The sequence below is a fragment of the Passer domesticus genome, chromosome Z (assembly GCF_036417665.1).
Source record: "Passer domesticus isolate bPasDom1 chromosome Z, bPasDom1.hap1, whole genome shotgun sequence".
NCBI lineage: Eukaryota > Metazoa > Chordata > Aves > Passeriformes > Passeridae > Passer > Passer domesticus.
This window is the reverse complement of record NC_087512.1, coordinates 24,001,711-24,022,354: the sequence shown is the minus strand read 5'-3', so window position 1 is coordinate 24,022,354 and position 20,644 is coordinate 24,001,711. Positions and strand designations below refer to the sequence as shown.

General features: G+C 36.4%; 1 protein-coding gene across 8 annotated transcripts in view; it reads right to left on the bottom strand.

Annotated features, from left to right (window-relative positions):
• The window catches only part of DMGDH (dimethylglycine dehydrogenase), a 39,432-nt gene that overhangs the window by 17,612 nt on the left and 1,176 nt on the right, over positions 1-20,644 (bottom strand). For 4 of the 8 annotated variants that reach the window (XR_010352304.1, XM_064403254.1, XM_064403252.1 and 1 more), the window contains exons 2-10: positions 20,083-20,248; positions 15,165-15,263; positions 13,762-13,926; positions 13,120-13,324; positions 6,448-6,696; positions 5,042-5,240; positions 1,600-1,769; positions 1,284-1,437; positions 223-388 (exon numbers count right to left, since the gene is read on the bottom strand). Coding sequence is in view for 7 of the 8 variants with exons in the window: in XM_064403254.1 (XP_064259324.1) it covers positions 223-388; positions 1,284-1,437; positions 1,600-1,769; positions 5,042-5,240; positions 6,448-6,696; positions 13,120-13,324; positions 13,762-13,926; positions 15,165-15,263; positions 20,083-20,248 (1,573 nt within the window). In the remaining variant the exon portion in view is untranslated. Of the gene's footprint in view, positions 1-222; positions 389-1,283; positions 1,438-1,599; positions 1,770-5,041; positions 5,241-6,447; positions 6,697-13,119; positions 13,325-13,761; positions 13,927-14,441; positions 14,539-15,164; positions 15,264-20,082; positions 20,249-20,644 lie in introns of those variants that run through there. The other 4 variants (XM_064403255.1, XM_064403253.1, XM_064403257.1 and 1 more) reach the window with 3 other exon arrangements.

Here is a 20,644-nt window from a genome sequence, read left to right as displayed (position 1 = left end):
TCAATGATCTCTGCCAAAAGGTACTTCTGTGTGGGGCTAGTCTAGCATAAACTCCATTTGTGTGCTTTTAACTGAGAGCAACACATCTGACACAGAGACTTCTCCAAAGGATCTGTGTATTTGGTATCCAAGAAATATTACTATAATATTATGGTTCATTTCCATATCTGAAACAGAGCTTGTCTAAGTTGTACATTCAACATTTACCACTGTCCCATTTACCTTTGGAACAACATTTGCAAATAGATGATCAAGCAGTTTAACAGAATCTGTGCCTTTTACTTTAAATTTGCCAAATGGTGACAGGTCAATCACACCAACTTTTTCCATAACCTGTTTGTACTCACGACCCACAGGGTCAAACCAATTTGTGCGCCGAAAACTGGGTCTGAAACAAGAGTATTTAGACACATAAAACACAATTTAGAAATGTTGTGCTCTTTGCAGCAAAACGTAGTCTTCAGTTTTTTCAGTTTTATAATCATCCAAAAAAGACAGACGTTCCTAGTTGTAGGTGCCTAACCCAATATTTTTCTTAGTCTAACACAGCTTAATAATTAAAATCCTTTAACAACACAGAAAGATATGACTTGATATTATATCAACCACTTTGTACAATAAACTGTGAACTGTTCAAATGTTAGAATAAGTAGTGGTCTGTCATGAGTAAATTTACAGCATACTTTGTTGATGAATAATTTATTTAAGTTTGAGGTGTCAAAGGCTTTATTTCTGCACAGCAAAGTGTCTGTCTTTATTCCTTTATGAGCCTCATTTAGATTAGACTCCAATATCCCCACAGAAAATATTTATTTTCTGGAGACTTCCTAATGCAGGCAGGTAACTAGGTAAGCAGGCATAGAGAAGTGGGGAAAAAAAGCAAAGAAGATTTGGCTTCTCCTCTCCAGACACTTACACAGAGAGAAATGAGATTTTTCATTAAAATATCATACTGTGATGCTGATCAAATACTAAGGGATGGAGAAAAACACACATTGATAATGAACAAGTTGTTTTCCAAGCTCTTCCTTGAGCTAGGTTGCTTTCTGGTATCTCAAACCTAGAACAGATACAAGATACCTTAATGTGTGTTTTGAAATATCTACATTATCAGAATAAAATATATTCTAACTATGGAAAAAGCAAGAATGGAAGATCAGTCTAATAGATATCTGTTGCTGAAATGAAGGATAAATGCATGCTTCTCATTAAATTTAAATTGACTGGCTCTTGCTATCATGACAATTTTTTAGGGGAAGAAAAAAAATTAATATTCCATTTACTTGTATCCAGTCTCATCTCCAGGTTTGTAGAACCAATGAGGTTGCTCCCATCCTGCATGGAATCCCATTGAACATTTTGACTTCAGCAAGTCATACAGCCCACTGGTTCTCTCCGTTGGTCTCCCAGCAAATCTTTCTTCTTTAGGGTATCCAACTAGAGGGAGGGAAAAAAACCCTCAAAAATCACCAAAAACTATGGCATGCTAAGGTCATGATCCAAGATAGAAAACACATCTATAAGCAGAGAAATCTAGATATAGGCTTTGCTGGAATCCATCTTCAGGACATAAATGTATTTTTAAAAATATCTTCTTACCAATGTTATTAAAGCCATAAGATTCTCTTGCTTTGGCTGCTGTGTATTCTGTAGTGGTCCACTTTCCATAGCGGTTTGGATCTACTTCTATCAGGTCAAATGGAGGTTCCCCCTCAAGGATCCAGTCACTGAGGTACTTTCCCATGCCACCAGCATGTATAATGCCATACCTTAAAAACAGGAAAAAAAGTCCTGCAGCGCCAAGTATTTTACATTTTGCTTTTTAAAATCAGTACTAACATGTACAACTAACACAACCCCCAAAAGTATTTTGAATTTTTCCCTCTTTTTTTTTTAATTTGTTATGTTTTTTTCTCTTTTCAGAAATTAAATTCTATATTAATTGATATTTCTACAGCTCCACTATCAGCAGCAGAATGTCATTGGTATTGTACAGCAGTTCCAGTTCATTGACAAATAATCATTACACCTAATAATTTAATTTTTAATACCTTTTAATACCACCATATCTTCAAAAAAATTGCCAAAATATCCTTCCATCTAGAATATGTAAAAATTAATTCCTAGTTGTTTGCAAAATGCTCCCATGAGCACAACAGAAAAATCCTTGAATAAACAGTAAGTCTGTTCCAAATGAAGTTTAGATTAACATGCAGCAGCTAAACCATAGACACTTATGCAGAATAATGAAGCTAAAGCCAACTTAAATTGCTGGTCATTAACTTTACAATCTGAATTCTATGTCTTCAGTTAAATAGGCAAGGACTTCACCAAGAAGAAAAAAAATAAGTAGTCTTTTCGAATGTATATGCACAAGAAGAACGAACCCATCATAGTAATTATATGAATTTGATATAGTATCGTATCCATTGTTTACTTATTTAACTAAATAAAATAGAAACATCAAAAAACTGAGTACATTAAATAATTTTGCCAACTACAGTCAGTACAGTGCAGTTCAGTACAAATCTTCAGACTCAGCAGAAACATCTATCACTGCAGTGGATGCAGGAAGGATGAGTGCTTGTAAACTGCCACTACAGAAGAGTTAGCTCTTGCTGGTGCCAATTCAATTAAGCAACTCTTAGTTATTCACGGGTACAAGCTTTGGTACCATGAAAGCTTATGATGCCTTCAAGTACAGCTCCAGATGAAATCTCAAGCAGGTTAAGTCTGCCTGCACCATTCACTGCAGCCAAAGGCAAAGGAGAGCAGCAAAGAGATTGTGAGTGGTGACAGACCAAACACAATGAAGACTTTTAGCTTCAGCTGAAGACTGCTGAGCTGATGGTAGGGTAAGCCCAGGAGCAAGGCAGTGCAGACAAGGTACAAGTACAGCCCTGCAACTCAACTGAGAGGTCTCTGCATTTTGCAGTTTTGCAGCACTGACTGCGCAACCCGTTGGTTTTGGTGCTCTTAGTTGGGCCTACGTTATCAGAGATTTTAAATTACACAGAGTGCCCAAAGCCCTCTTTATCTCAGATAAGAGGGAGCTGATTGTGTAAATACAACCACCGCAATTCTACTGCACAAGAATGAAATATGTATTTCAGGGATGGGATATTACAAGTAGCTGTGAAGAGTGGTACAGTGTAGGAATCTCAGCCTTCTTATGATTCAGATAAAATTTCCTTCATGAACATGAGCTATTTTTCACCAGTTTTTCTTCTCTCCTTCCAATCCCTGACAGATTAACTCCCCATTGTACCTGTCACATTCTTGTGTCTTATGAGGTGTTGTGTCTCATCCAATCTCAAGTCGTTCCATTAGTATTCCTAGGAAATCTAAGTCTCTGCACACTGTAGTACCTTTTCTGGTGTCTTTGTCCCAGGTTATGGAATGGTTTCACTGCTTTGAATTAAATTTTTCTGAATAAAATCCTTAAACTACTCTTGCTAATATTTTCAAAACTTTAAGTAACTAAAAATGGGAAGCATTGAGCAACGTTAATAATAAATAGTGCTACAAGCTCTGGTAACTAAACTTCTTTGCATGTTAAAATGCAAGCTGCTAATTTTAGATAATAAAAATCCTCTAATCTAACAGCACTAAGTCCTCTGTCACAATGTCCCTGCTAGTTGACTGCAAGATAAGGATTTGCTAATGCACACAAAAAATTACAACACTGGTGGAACCACTGCAGTGACCCAGAAGCATAGAACAGAGTCAAAAGTCCCTGAAAAGCAGACAAAGTAATCCAATGACAGCCACATAACTGCAACCTGTGTCTAAATATTTTGAGATTAATCAAACTCCTGAAATAAAATGTTTAACAAAAATTAAATATGTAACACTAGTCTTCAATTTTTTTACATATGGAATTTGATTCTGCTCCCATTGACACCAACAAAGAAAAACATGCTCCAAAGTCTGGCCGCAGAGTAATGAACTTAAACAGTCGTTTTGGTGAACAAGGTCTAGGCAAACTGCTTTTGTAACTATAAGTTCTGCAAATGTTACTGAAAGATAACATTATTTTTTTTTTAAATCCAAGCAGCAAAGGTGCACCTTTCACAATGAATCATTGCAAAATTACCAAGCTCTTATTCTGAGGGCCTCAGAAAGCATGATAGTGATACTGCCTTATCTTACGATCGGAGGGTTTGTTTGGTTTGGAATGAAAGAAAACTGGAAAAAGCTGAGCTGGATTTTGAACAGCAAATTATGCAACTGGAAATACAATGTAAACAGAATTTGTTCAATAACATCTGCTTGGAATTGTATTTGGTTCATTCTATCCATCTTGAATCAATGGTCAGGCTAAGACAATTAAAGACATGTTGGTGTTTTAACACTGGCTCCAGTGCAGCCATAATAAAGAAGATGTAAATCACATTCAAGAAAAATGCCATAATGGGTGGGAGAATGACACCAGTAAACCATATCTTTATATTGCTGTACTGCTCTCTTTATTCGATTTCCTCCAATACCCAGCAATGTAATTTTTCAGCTCCACTTTCAGCAGTCAGAAACAATGGATCTGTATCCCTAGAGCAGTCAGTCACACGCTGTACTGGAATGTCTTCTATTCATAAGCCTTCAGTTCTTCATACAGAACAGTATACTGCACATTCATTTTTTTCCAACTTCAGTGAAACAAGTTTTACATACAACAAACAACTGTAAAATACAGTTGCAATACAACTGCAAAACACAGTGTAATTTTAAACCCAGTACTTTTGTGACTTCGAATTGCTGCACAGACAGTATGAAGTACTACCATTTTTTGTTGCTTCATGTAGTGTCACATGTATTGGCCTCCAGATTAAAAGGAGGAAACAAAAAATTATTGAGAGTAATGAAATAAGAGAGAAGGAAGATCTTACATTATACAGGTTGTGGATATTAAGATTATTTACAATTACATTTCAACACAAAATATGTGCAAAACAACTCCCAAGCCCATAAAAATGCACAAACCTTGAGCTGACTACCATTTTAACATATGACAGCCAAAAATTGTCACAAAGAACTTACTCACCCGAAACCAATAGCTACCCAGTAATTTCTGACACCCTGATGTGGTCCCACCATGGGAAGAATGTCTGGAGAATAGGTGATAGGACCTGCAATTGTGTTCACGATGTCTGCTTTTCTCAAAACTGGGACCATTTCCATGGCAGCTTCAATATGCTCCATTATTCTGTCTAAATCAGACTCAAAAAGTTCTTTTCCAAATCCTGCACAAGTAATTGACTTTTATTATATATACTTATTTACACAAGGAACACATACATTTACAATGTAGTTATGGTATCTATATAGAAATATAGCTATTTGTACAATAGAGCTATCTATACCAATACAGCTATCTATCTGTAGATAAAAGTTTTATGAGAATAAAACATTCTACATAGGAAAAATGGCATGCATAAAAACCTAGTTACCTGCAGGACCAAGTTTGTTTATCACTGCAATTATACTATCCTTTATACATATTTGTTTAACCCTAAGGTCATGCAAATTCAACAATGAAGTAGAAAGGAAGTGAAGACACACAGAAACTTTCTTCTGCAGTAATAAGACCTACTTATTTTTCTCAATATGCCAATAGCTTGAGGAGGGGGAAAAAGATACTTCCTGTATCTGCTTAGGATTTCCATGAAATCATATGAAGTTCTGGGTATATTTCACCCCTCACTCTGGACTCTAAGCATGGCGGAACATCATTATGTAGAGGCACTTAATGCTACTGGAGACAGGAAGTTCCAGAAGCTGTGACAGGGCTATCCAAAACTGAACCATGTTAACTGCCCTTCCTCAGGAAATACAGCATTTTTTAAAACAGCAATAATAATGACTTTGTACAATTTTCTGTCCGGAAGTGAATGGAATGCTGGAGCCTAGATATAACACAATAATTTATAATGGTTTTTAGTAAGCAGCTGTATGACATAGGATATTTTTGTATTCTATACATATCTACAGCTCTCTTGCATTTATATCCAAACACAGCATTTTGTCTAAGACAAAATCCTTTGCTGTTCCTATTTGACAATCACATTATCTCTGTGGTATCAATAAATATCAAGGGCCCCTGTCAGCATGCTGGAGAAAATTGTAACTTAGAAAAATTTCTATTCAGGCAAAAAAGGCTATGTAGAGCAGATTTGGTGTTTGCCTCTAATTTAAACACACAAGCACCTCTTCAGGAAGTAGGGTAAGACTTACATTGTAGTAGGCTTTTCTTACATTACATTTGTATTTCTGTTATCTTTTATCATTAGAGTTAGAACTATTCTTTGAAAAAAAATTTTGCATTACAATAATGCATTGCAAATATTTTGTACTTTCTGTCACATAAGGCAGCATGACAGCCTGGGATTTATACACATTAAAATTTGTGCTAGTGCTTATTATGTTTAAAGATTTAATGTTCTTAATCACCTGGTGGGACTCCATTTGTTACCCATGACTCCTGCAGCTTCATTTTCTCCTCACTTTCGTATGGACCAAATAAAAGACCATCCCTTTCTTGCCTTAGATAATATGATCCTTCTAAGTCACGAATCACAGGCAATTCTGTTTTTAGGGCTTTCACTTCAGGGATAGTTGATGTTACAACATACTGATGATGAACAGGTATTAGAGGGTGCTGCAGGCCAATCATCTTGCCTATGTCACGAGCCCAGAAGCCTACAGAAGAAAAAAAACCAAAACCAAAATAGAAATATTCAAACATTCATTTCAGTGAATGGAAAATGACAGTAAAACATTTGCAGTACACACTATGCTTTTATATGTGACAGGTTTTTTTCCCCCATACTTCTAATTTTTCTCTTTATTTTTCGTATTATCTAGCATATTTTTCCCTCCATAATTCCATGTCCTTTTTTCCTAATTATACTACTATATATTATTATAGTATGCACATACTAAAATATAACTAGTAAATTATAAATTAGACTTCTAAAAGTTCAGAAGATAATTTAATTAACAGTTGTAGAAACCCTATGGCTTATTTCAGTAAAGTAGGTCTACAGCGTACTCCTAGCAAAGTTAGAGACACTTAAAATCCAGAATTAATTAACTCACATCAGAAGTGTCAGCCAAGCCTCTTACTATCAACCAAATGAGCTAGTATGATTTACCAAGACACTAGTAAAGTCCAACATCCCAACAGACTAAAGCAGTACTTTTCAGGCAACTGACCTCAGGAATTGGAGTTTCTCTCCTCTTTCACATGCATCATGTGACTCACATTAATTATGTTTCTTACACAGCAATCAATTCATAATGATGCTTGCATTGGTGAATAGTCAAATGTGCTCTCCCACAGTCATCAAATTAGAAGTTCTGATACAGACTCTGACCAGAATATGCAAGCAACCATTCCCCTGCCTCTGAAGCTGGCTCAAGATCCTTTATGTATACCGTGAGATAAAAGTAGAGAAGACCTTATTCTCCTGTGTTAAGGCTAAGTTGGTAAGGCACACTCACCGCAAGGTAGTGAGGCCCCTGTGTCAGAATGAAGGAGTGGAAAACACTTAACTGCCAAACACTCGTTTGGGCTCTGTGTAATGGCTGTCACATCTGCTGTGAGGCTGGAACGGAACAGACTTGGGAACCAGACAGGTACAACTGACTGGAACGGCAGCTGCTCTAAGCTGCTTTGAATCTCTCTCAGCTGCACTCTCCTGACTTTTATGTCAAGGACCAGAGGTCTCAAGAGTGGGAATGAAAGGGGAAAATCCAATGAAACAGGAGTCTCAGGGGAGTTTGGGAGCGAGGGTTAAAGGAAGACAAAATGAAAGACAATGAAGAGGTAGCAGGCCCTTCCAAATAAAAGGCTAGGTGCCATACAGTACCAAAAAAAAGAAGGCAAGTCAGCCTGGTTCCTGTGGCTGACTCCGAACTGCTTAAGACAAAATACCTCCAGCAAGATTTTCTACCTAACACAGCTGTCCCTTCTCCTGGGACATACACTTCATGCTGCCCAGATTAATGTCCAACTTTTCTTCCTTTTTGATGTTTATTTGTCTTAATCAAATTCTCCTACTGCTCTCTTCAATTCCGTACTCTCCAAGCGCTGGTCAAAATTTCTCAGTACCCCAAGCATATCAAAAGGCATAAATGAGCTTGACTACCTTCACTTGGGACGTCCACCCATACCCATGGGCACAGGAGTCCCATTCCAGGTCAGCTCAGGTCCTTCAGAACCTGTCTGAGCTGGTTTGATTGTGTGCCTGTTTACAGCTGTGTCACAACGATGTCTGTGCCTGGCCATGGAACACATTGATCCAGACCCTGATCCGTGGACTACTTCTCAGCTTGACCTCAGCTCAGTCTCAACTCTACAGTGCTGCTTATTGATTGGCGGGCATCATTTGACCTCGGTTACCGTCACCAGGCCTGTTCCTGACCTGGAACATTCCTGGCTTGGCTTCAGCCTGGCTTCATCGCTGTGGATCTGACTGTGCCTCATCTCCACAAGTCCATCCGGAGGCTGTGCCACGGCCTGACCCCAGCTGCCGTCCTGGGCGTCCCCTGCTCAGTCCCCTGTGCCCTGCCGGACAGAACCCTCGCTGGCTCGGCCAGCCTTGTTACCTTGCTTGGCTCCCTGTCCTGCGGGAGCAGCTGGCTCATGCCGCTTGCTGACATTAACCGGGAATACATCCTCTCACCTCCAGCATGGCTTGAAGCCAGGACAATTAGGAAAGCTGAATTGGGCCGTGCTGGCCTTGTGCCATTCCCCCATGCCAGGATGGCTGTCAGTCTCTTATTTAATATTACAAACCAGCCACAGGGCCTAACACCCACAGTTTTAAAAAAATGTGAATTTTCCAAGGAAATAATTTTCTGTGGTGATTCACTTAACAATTACTGACAGCCAGCTAAGACAAAGCAGCAGAGGAAATCCAGCATCACCTTCAAGAGATCTGCTCAGTTAAAAGCCCTTGCCCAGTAAATGCTAGAAACTCGCACCTGTTGCAGTTGTCATATGTAAGGCTTTTGCTTCTAAATGGCATCTTAGCATTTGGAGGAGACTCATTGCCAGAACATTTGTTATGTCAATTAAATTGTTTGGCACAGGGATGACTGTGCCATAATCATATAGAGTGAGAGATCCAAAACATCCTTTAAGGCTAATGAAACATTACTTATGTTCTACTGTACAGAAGACAGAAGTACTTCTTTGAATTTGGGCATTTCCATGTCCCCCACAAATAAAACTATTTTAAGGTAATGTGAGCTAGTGACCCACAGAGGACAGAAAGAGTAAAAAGTAGCAGAAAATCAAGTCTTTGAAACAGCTTTGTTGCTTTCTTAATAAATATTTCTTAATAATAAGAAATTTCTTAGCAATTAGATTTTGAGATTAACATGACACACAGAACTAATTTTAAAGTGTTTTTAAGTAAGAGACAAATAGTTTAGGTTTGTTTAAAATAAAATTTACAGTACTGTACCTCTAAAAAGTCACACTTATGATAAGTACTATTTAATTGCTTAAAATAACAAAAGGTGACATTTACTAAAAGCAAAATACTGTGGTTTCTTTGTTTAGGTTTCTGAACAAAAACAAAAATGGCAAAAAGAAGAATATATTCTTTGAAACAAAATTCTAATTGGAAGCAGATGTCAAGTCATATGATAACACATAGCAGAGATAAATGAAGGCATACATTATATCTCTAGGATATTTGTGAAGATTAAATTGTAGGCACTGCAACTGCAAACATCTGATGCTGAAATATTTAGTGGTAGTATTACTTAACATATCTGCTGAAGTATGTCATCTGACCATTTCTTGGTTTTGAAAAAGACAATCTTCTATGTATAAATGCTTGTATATATAGTGAGTACATGTCTGAAAATACATGCTTATATACACACACCCACACTGTATATACAGACAAAATTCACTATTTTTGGAGGCTTTAATCAAACATTCCATTATAAATAGGCTGCAAATAACTTCACCAGGCTCAGTATAGTTGCTTCACGTCAGGGATTATTTATTAGGCATCTGCTTTCCTCTAAAATGGAAATCTCACATAAGGAACAGCTAAAGATTGGTTGGAACTAGTTTGTTCCAGTTCTGCAGCAGATGTCAGTTGCAGGGTGAGGCGGGGAGGGGGAGAGGGAATGTAAAGAGCCTTCTGATGTATTTTTCTCTGCAACATGAGCCTAAAATTATACAAGTCATGATCTGTAGTGGAATGAGGCAAAGCTGAGGAAAAAACCTAATGTTAGCTGAGAAAACATTTATAAGAGATATGTGTTATACAGTATTGATTTTACATCATTAGCCAGAATGTTAAGCAATATGTGCTTCAAATATTCATTTGGCTGAACAGTTAACTACACAGGAGAATTAAGTTGAGAATAAATATATTGTTGATTTAAAAACTTATTAAATAATGAAAAAGACTTATGAAAAGCTCACAAGAGTGCATTCTAATATTTGCAAATAAGTTCTGAAAAGCATTTATCAGAAAATACTGCCTAATATCAACTTGATATATTAGCCAAAGAAAGATAACTACACTACAAAACTGTAACAAAATTACTACATCTGTGATACTTCATCAATATGATGCAGAGCAAATAGGCGGGAATAATGAGTGTCTGGAATTCTGTGGCCTAAATAAGGATGATTGCCAAGAGACCTGCCTTTCCCTTTCTGAATCTAAGATCCATTCCAGACCGATATATCCACACTGTGTAACAAAAGACATAAGGATCCTATTTGTAAGAGAGCTTATGATTTTGTAACTGAATGCTGTTCCATAGTTCATGCCTGAAAGATATGAACAGTCAGTCCGAAGCCAATCAAATATTGACACATCTCATTTTCCAAGTGCTTGACTTTGTGAACTACATAATTTTTTTTAAAATTTGGTTTCTCTGGTTGTGTGGTTGATTATGTTCTAAAAAGCATACTAAACTCTTCTAGTCCTCTTTCTTTCCAAAATTCATTATGTGGCACTCATGAGCAAGCTCAGAGCTTCAGAGTCTTGTTATTTTAGTAAGGCATGTAACAATAGCAGGTGATTACCTATGTGTGGAAGGCATATATAAGAAAGTGCACTTTTTCATGTCTTTTCCAGTAAGTCTTTAACAAAAGCCCGGAATGATTTAACACAAGATAGGGCTGTCTGTATCCCAGAATCTGAAGGAAAGACCTCTAAAGCATATCCCCTGAGAGTCCAGCTGTTTGATCCCATTCTCTCTAAATTTCTCTCTTTTTTTTTCTGCTATCTCAAATTCTACTTTTGCTCCAGTCCTTACATCTTTCTTCAGCTATTTCGTCACCATGTTTGTCAAGTTCAGTCTCCCTTGTTTGTCAAGTTCTGTCCCAGAAGCCTTCTCTTCCTTCCAATCCACTCCCATCCAGCCTTTCCATTACATATTACAGCAGTCTTTCATGCTTAAACAGGTCCGTTTTCCACTCAGTTTCACATACAACCACTCCTTGAGTATCCTTACTAATCATTTCATCTGGAAAGCTCCTAGCTTCAGTTTCCTTAATGAAACAAATCAGGTAGCTTCCCAATATCTCTCTGGTGTCATTCCTACTGCTGCCATTCGCTCCCAGTTTGAGCTTCCTTATTTACTAAGTCCTGTATCATCTCACTGTTCCACTTGCTGCCAGTGCTCCTAAACACTTCCAGAAATCCTTCCAAGGCATTTTGCTCTCCCAATCTACTCCCCTTCCAGTCCAACTCCTTCATAATTCCAATTGTCACCTATGGTATTTTACCCAACAAGAAGAGTCTCTGTCTCACTTAACTTCTTCATTTTATCTGCCTTGCACTAGAAATAGGTGCTTTTTTTTTTTTTTTCTGTTCCACTGCAAATATATAGAAAGGAATTATAAAAGGTGTATTCTTGGTCTCAGTTCACTAGTCCCATCTGAGTAAGAAAGTCAACTTGGTATAGCACAACCTCTGACTGAACCCAGATTATTCAATGGGAGGTATGCAGGACTAATGCCTTAAAAATGCAGATGTGATCCAGTTTGAGGCAGAGTCAGCAAAACTTTAATCTATATGGTAAATATTCAACAAGTTTTGAAGCAACAGAAAACATAAAATCTTCTACTAGGAAGCAGAAAACATGCTTCACATAAGACCTTTCACCAATAATGTATTTTTGTACACTTGTATAAAGCAGCATAATAATAAGTGAATAAATTTAGATTGAATACAGGTTTTTAGACTTATTAAGTTGCTTAGGAAAATAAACACAAATCCAAAGGGCACTTGCCCAAAAGTTCTTTGAAGCACAAACATCAGTTTGGCCTCTTCAACACAATGAAGAATAACATTAGTATATGTAAATAGAAGCTCCCTTGAGTTAGGCAATTTTTATGACATACAAAAAATGCACTGTTATGCCAAGCGCATGTTTAAAATGTGACTCAAAGGACAACAAAAAAAATCTTCTGTTTCAAGGATATGTGGATAGAGTTAAATCTTGGAGAAAGATAATAGTGAAACAGGCAAGGTCAAATTCTCAGTCTCTTTGAAGAAACAGTGAAGATATTTCTATTTCATGTGTACATTCCATATGCCTTCCTAGGTATGTTTCATTAGGTTTTAGAGACATTGGACCTGGAACAGGCTGCCCAGGGACGTGGTCACAGCACCAGCCTGTCACAGTTCAAGAAGTGTTTGAACAATGCTCTCAGGAACATGGTGTGACTCTTAGGGATGTTGCTATGCAGGGCCAAGAGTTAGAGTTCATGATCCTTCTGGGTCTTTTCCAACTCAGGATATACTATGATTCTGTGACTCCATATCTCAACTCTCTCCCACACAACTTATTGTAGACCAGTAAAGGTTTCTTTTTCCACTAAAATCTAACAGGGCAGTCTGATTACTAACTGCTGGAGAAAATCAGGGCAAATATTTTTAATGCCTATTCAAGGGCAACTAATATAAGAGCTAAATTTTCACCATACTGTGAAGAAATATGTGCAAACCACACCAAGTGAATGTTCAAAAGCACATATATTCCTTATACACGTAGCCTACACAATTCAGTACAGGTGCTTTGTGTTAGCTAGTATATAAATCTCAAAAGCACTCAAATACTTATATTAAATCCTACCTGCAGTATTCACAACTCTCTTTGCTTGGATTATTCCAAGTGGAGTTTCAACTTCCCACGTCCCATCTGATCGGGAGTTCAGATTAGTCACTTGCACAGGATAATTTAACTGAGCACCGTATTTTCTGGCTCCTGCGGCCAAGGCCATAGTTAAAGAATAAGGATCAATATGACCATCTCCAGGGTTATACAGGCCAGCTAAAACCTAAATGGAGGTAAAATCCCGCAAATGAAAGAAAGTACAATTTATGAAAATTAGACAGTTTTTTAAAAAACCTACTTTCTTACTTGAATATAGTAAACTTTAGGAAGTCAAAGAAATTTTCAAAATATATAATAATTTTACCCAACCTAACAATGGTCTGTGACAGTCAAATTCCTCAGATTTCCTATGAAATCAAAGGTTGCAATGCTTTAATTGTATAATAATATTGATATAGTAATTAATAAAATTTACTCTAACATACAGTATCAATAAAAATCACAAATTCTGATTTTAGGCTATGATACATCTTTTTTCCATTGAAAAATAATAATCTGTTGCACAATTTGTGTAAAGAGACGAGACCATACATGTATATTTCTGATAGACCAATATTTAATTGCAATGGAAGTTATATTTCATAAAACTGGCTTCTTTACCTTATCCATGTTCAGTAAGGGAAATAGCTCTTGCACTTTCTCAGGCGTGATTAAATATTGCTCTGTTGGGTGCCAACCAGCACGAGTCATTTGGTATTTGAATTCATCCACCCTAGTAGGGGTTGAAGCAATTCTGATACTGCCAGGCTGATGAAACCCCACAGCCTAAATCAAAGAGAAACAGCAAATTACTTAAAGAACCTTTACTGATTGCCATATATGTATTTTTCCTGTGCTAAGGGGAGTCTACAGGAATTTTTCCACTAACATCATTAAGGAAAATGCAAGTAAGCTATGGACCCTTGAAGGAAGAGGCCTTAGATATAGACTCCTAGAAAAAAATTTTCAAGAAGTTATCAAATTAGCTTCCTAAGCTAATGCATACTATATTCAAAACAGTTGAAAGTAGTGTTTATTGAGTGCCATGATACATTCATTTTTACTAACAACTAAAAAATACCTGTTGTATGTACCCACACACTTTCAAAAATAGAATCAGATACGTCTCAAAAATAAGTATGTATTATATACTTTATTTTAAAAGCTGTCATTTGCATGGTTTTCGATTGAATGTATTTAACTAAGCACCTTTACAAACACAATTAAAGAACATTTGCCGTTTTTGGGGGGTTTTTTTAACAAATTAAACATCCTTAAAGAGCTGGCCACTGAATGCTTACTTTTCTTCACCTTTTCTATGTTATCTCACAGGACAATCATAAGGCTGAAAAAGTCTTTCACTGGAACTCACAATGACAATCTGGTATGGCAGCTTATCTAGTTGAGTAGCAGAAAGAAGAAAAAAGCATTTTATGACAAATATGAAAAATATCTGCCATATATATATATATATATATGACAAATATTAAAAATATATTAAATTTGTAGACTAGTAAAATGAGGTTCATTCAATTTCTGCTGCTGCTATCCAAAACAAGCACAAGTTTAGTAAATGAAATCTATAAGGCCAAATGAAAAAGATAACTCCTGTGTTTCTCCACATATTATTCCTTAGGTCACTAAATAAAAACACTGACAGGGATGTGAAGAATTGCAGCAATCTTCTCAAGTACAGACAGCATCATATCATATGAATTTTTAAGCAGACATATTTAAGGCAGGAATGTATCATAATCAATCTGCTCATTCCAGATTCCTTTTACAAGTTAAAGTTGTGGACTCTCAGTTGTGTCTTGAGATGTTTTATGAGCACCATTTTCCTAAATTGTAGAGGGATGTGAGTAACCATCTACAAAATGTAGTGACTGGGCACGAAGAAGAATTTATTTGAATAAAAAGGTATATACTTCTACCTCACACTGTTGTCAACTACACTTTCTTGTAAGACTATTGCTACAATTGGTATTGCTCTGAATTAACACTTCAAAGGTTAAGGAGATTACCTGTCCTGTCTCTTCTTCCAGCTTTTCATAGAGTTTGATGCTGTAAGCATGGATTTTCTTCAGGTTTATTCCAGGATGAAAATAAGTAGTTAAACCAGCCTCAAATAAGAAATAGGAACAACATAGATTAGAAATGCAATGTTCTTGCCTTCCTACCAACTGTCATTTAACAAGGAACTGCCAAGAAACTCTAAAGAAAAACAACACATGGATAGAGCCAACTGCTACAAAAATAAAAATAAAGTATTTTCTGTACTTAAGCCATTTCTGTTTTCTGCACAGGTGTCTTCCCATCTGTCTTTTCTCACCAAGTCTGCCAACCCATGATAGTGTTGCAGTTGTTCTTTCCAATCTGATATCTCAATTTATATACAATATCATAGTGTACCAGATTACTGAAATGCCCAGATAATCCAGTGGAAAAGAGTATAAAATTAATCATTTGTCAGTACAATATTTTTCAGTTCTATCTATATTCTGTTAATAAATTTGACTCTAAGTATTTTTGGCAATTTTCATTACCTTAAAAATCTGAGTTTAAGAAGAGATCACAGAAACCTGTAGGAGGGAGATTCATCTAGTAAGGGCCCCATCAAGCACAAAGCAGGTATGCTGATTTCAGGAAGTCCCTGGGCTAAATTAATAGTCTGGAAAAAATATTCCTTGTTCATTTCTTATTATCATGTTGAACTATTAGAATCACACAGGACACAGCTGAAAACTAGATATTTGCCTAAATGTGATTTTTATCTCATTTGATACATGTGCATTCATGTTGTGAACACATTTCTTTTAATTACCTTAGAGTAAGCCCCAGGGCTGTTTCACTTCAGAGATTTTAGCTAAAACTTGTTTGTTTCTCAGAAAATATATTCTAAGGGCCTTTTTTCAGTGTGTATAGAATGAAAAAATAAAGCAGGCAGTGAAATATTTAAATTTCCTTAGCCATGTACAATGACTAAGAATAACTAATTTACTTTACCTGCAAATTTTGTTATCTCCTTTTTATTTTAGTTATTCTTTTATTAATGTAAAGATTTTCTGGCCTTCTGTTAAGCTTCCAAATCTAGTAATAAATATTCCAGATGTAAGGAAATTCCATTTTAGTGGTCACTATTAACGTAGTAATTTTGAACTAAATGGCTCACAAATCACTTGCAAGTTAGCTAAAAACTAATATATATATTCAAGAGCATTTAATTGCAGGGGTTAAATAAATACTTCAATCTCTTACACTTTCAAGTGAAGAAAAGAAGTTTAAATGCACTTGACACCTTTCGGGTTGAGATAATAAATGTTTCTGATTTCAAGACAAATTTCAATTTCTGACAGACAACTATAACCTGATTTCACTATATAAAAATTAAGATAATAAAATAATAAAATAATTTTAATTAAACAAAAAGATTGAATGGGTCCTTAGGAGACTTATCTTAAATTTCATATTCCAAGCAGGGTCAGCTACAAGATGAGACCACATTTCTCAAGATTTTTTCCAGATTCTTTGAGAATCGTCAAAGTCAGTGGCTGCACTACTTTCCTAGCTAGATATGGAACTTTGCATTTGGCCTTGTTAAATTCCAGGAAACTGTCCTTTCATCCTTGCAGCCTGCCCAGGTCCCTCAGCATAGTTGCCCTGCCCTTGAGTGCAATGACTACTCCTCACAGTTTGGTGCAAACTTCAAAAGTGGATGAGCATGTACTTCGTCACCTACTCCATATTACTGATAAAGATATTAAACAGGATGGGTCCCAGGAGAGATTCCTGTGACATTCCACTTATTTCCAGGGTTTGGGTAGAATATCACCCATTCATATTACACTCTAAGCCCAGCCATACAAAGAGTCTTTTAACTTTCTACCTGTCTAGCCATACAGACAGTAACATCTTCAGCTGAAGGATAGTGTAGGAGAGGGTGTCTAAAGTCTTGCTAAAATCTAGGTGAGTCACATCCACTGATCTCCTCGTGTCTAAGAATCCAAAGTATTCCATAATAGACAGCAATCAGATTTATCTGACACTATTTATTCTTCACAAATTTATTTTGACTGTTGCAAATCACTTGTTTTTCTCCTTTATGTACCTGGAACTCACTCGATTTTCTGAAGAACCAAACTAGGGTTAGCTGACCTTTAGCTCCTCTGCTCTGTCCTTTGGCTGTTTAGAAAAAGTCATACATATGCCCTTTGACAAATCTCTGGCACCTCCACCAATTTCAATAGTATTTCAAATGTGATACATCTGCAGCCTTGTGATAAATCAGCAGCATTATTGGATGCAGCCCGCCTGCTCCAACACATGAGCATGTGCTGAATTACTCCAGTAATCCCTGGTTTGGTCCTTATCCACTGCCTGTAGTTACTCTCCTCCTTTAACCGGAGGCCTGAGAAACCCTGTCAGAGCAAACTGAGGCAAGAAGGCAGTGAGACCTTATTAGTGTAAATTGTGACTGAATTACTCACCTCACACACTTATTTTCATTTTTTCAGCATTTTGCTACTAATGCAGCAGTAGAAGCAGTTCTTGTTGCCTTTCATTTTCCTTACAAATCTTATATATAGTTGAGGTTTGGCTTTCCTAACATCTCCTTCACATGCTCAGGTAACTTTTCTAAATTGTCTGATTTGCAGCTTTTTCCTGCTCTATTGCCAGTATACTGCATTTTTCTCTGGAACTCAGTAATGAATTCACTCTGACCCCAGCTGGCTTCCCAACGCATCTACATGTTTTCCTGAATTTCAGAGTGATCCATTCTTGTAGTTGAAGGTGATTTTTCTCTAGGCTTTACTCCATTTTTCTAAGAGATTTTGTTATTATACATAAACATGATCTGGGAAAATAATTTAAAGAATGGCCACTTTGTTATGAGAATTGACACAAATATTTTAAAGCATTTTTATCAGTAGAATTTTTAAATGTTAAAAAGTTAACGTATCAGTTTTGTTCTATTTCAATTGGTTTCAGATTTTATTCTACTGCCATTATTAAATTAGTTTTCTGGAGGAAAATGTTATTAACACTGTTATATACTAAACTCTCTCTTCTTGCAAGTGTGACCAAATTGTAACAAGTTATTATTTGAGTTGCGCTGTGCTTTACTGTCAGCAGAAAAATCAGTGGCATTTGCAAGAAAAAGTGTAATTTAACATGTAATAACTCGCTCTGTTACACCTTTGATAACTGGTAATATCAAAATGTGCATATTTGTTGTCTTAATAGGACACATGAAGTTATCTCATACCTGAGAAGTGAAAGAAAGTTTTGACACCAACACCAGCAGGAATATTAGCTATCTGAAACATGATCCTGAGCTCTGGCAGGACTTCCTGAACAGTGAGAGGTAAAATGTGGTACAGTGCAGCAACGTCCAACCACACTTTCAACATCTGTGGCTGCAGGCAATGTGCTATGTGCCATTTCACATTTTAACAGTATGTGCAATTGTCATCTGTATTTAGTATCTGTAGTGTCATCTGCGCTTAGTGAGGAAAACACTGATAAATATACAGTATCTGGTGTAACAGGGAACTCACTGTCATAGTTTTGATTTTTCTACTCATCTGATACGGACATCACCAACTTTTTCATCTTCAGACAAAGTCCTCTAATACTGAGTTCAATGAAAAGAGACAATGAAGACAACAAAAATATACCACGTAGTTATCTATTTTAACATGGCCTACAACTAGGTGTTTTGCTGTGCTAATTGCATCAAATTCCTTCTAAGAGGTGCCATGAGGCATCGCTATCAATTTTAGTAGTGCAGGCATTTTCTCTGCTGAGCTCCAGCTCCTTACCTTTGAAACTGACCCTCACTCAACTCCAATGCTGCACTCTCTAAGAAGTGTGGGCAAAAGTACTGGAGGAAGGTTTGCTTTAGTACTGCTATGAGCAGGAAGTTAGGGTCAGCAAGTGTAACAGCAAGAACACAGGAAACATTCAGTAACACCACCATTCATGATTCTGGCTCCTTATTGAGCTAAGGATTTTTATTGTTTTTTACAAATGTATTGTTTTGTATATGCATTGGGCAAATAAAATTCAGTCTGTGCCTCTGAGTATTTTGGAGTTATGATTCAATACACAAAGATGCATGATCTGACACTTTATATGGCGTTGCCTTTTTTACCAAACTGTTGTATTGTACAATTACTGAATGCTGTTTCTTACTACATACAGTGTGGTTTCTCTTGCTTTGTTTTTTGAAAAGCAAGTAAAATGAAGTATACTACTTATACACTGCAGGCAATGATATTTTTTTAATTTCATTTTTTAATATTGTTCTCTCAAAAATCCCAAAAACATCTGCACTAAGATGAAGCATTACAGACTTCAGACTTCCTCCTCTGGGAAAAGTATGAGAATACAAATAAAATATAATTAACTAATTTGTCCTCTGAAATGTAAATTATTGCATAAATTCTCTATTGTATTAACAGAGTAGATCTAGAGACATCAACTGTTGGGTTTCTGCTCTTTTGTGTTGCTACACACAGAGATAACAATCTCCCAATTTCAGTTCAGAATAGATGGAAATAAATGGGAAAAACATCCATTACTGTGGCAAGCTTTATTTAATTTTTTTACATTACCTACTCCAGATATAGATTCAGAAAATACGTAATTACATAAATGCACATTGTGAACCAGTATGACCATGTGATTAACACTATTAAAGGAGATGTTGTTATCCTGACATTATTACATGTATGTCTTTTTACATCTTGTCTGTAGAATGCAGACAAATGTGCAGACTTTAAAAACCCAGTGTACATTTGTTATCTTTGCTCCTCCAAGATTTTATCTAATGTCAGCAATGGCATGAAAGAAAGAGGGAATAAAAAGGTAATTAAACTTCCACTACTATTGTACACACAAACTACTGTTAATTTGAGACATGAACAAAACATTTCTTACTGCATGCCAGGTAGATCCTGCAGTGAGCTCAGATTTTTCTAGCAGAACAACATCCTTCAAGCCAGCTTTAGCCAAGTGATAGGCTAGACTCACACCAACACAACCACCTCCGATGATCACTGTGTCTGCTCTGTCTTTCCCTAAGGAAGGAGATGAGGCTTCTCTGCTAAAAAAAAAAAAAAGAGAAAAAATTACAGACAGTTAGAAAAAGTCAATTACACTTTTCCCCATTTCTTTTGTTTACAGCTTCAACCATAATACATATGGGTTTCTACTTGGGAGTTTACACACATAGCTTAAGACCTAACCTCTTCATTCATATCCACTTTTAAAGTAAATGTTGTTCGAGGGTCATATAGGTAAACAGTAGTAATAAAAAGGAAAAAAAAAAAAACAAAACCAGAAAACAACAAAACAAGTTTGCTGTTTAAAACATTATTTATCCAATATACCCTTATATGTAGATCCTATTTCTCAAAAAGAAGCTGATGCATAACATCACAATGTCAAAACCTGACTTTTCCAAAGTACTGTAGTATGTGCAACAAATAGGCTTTAAAAA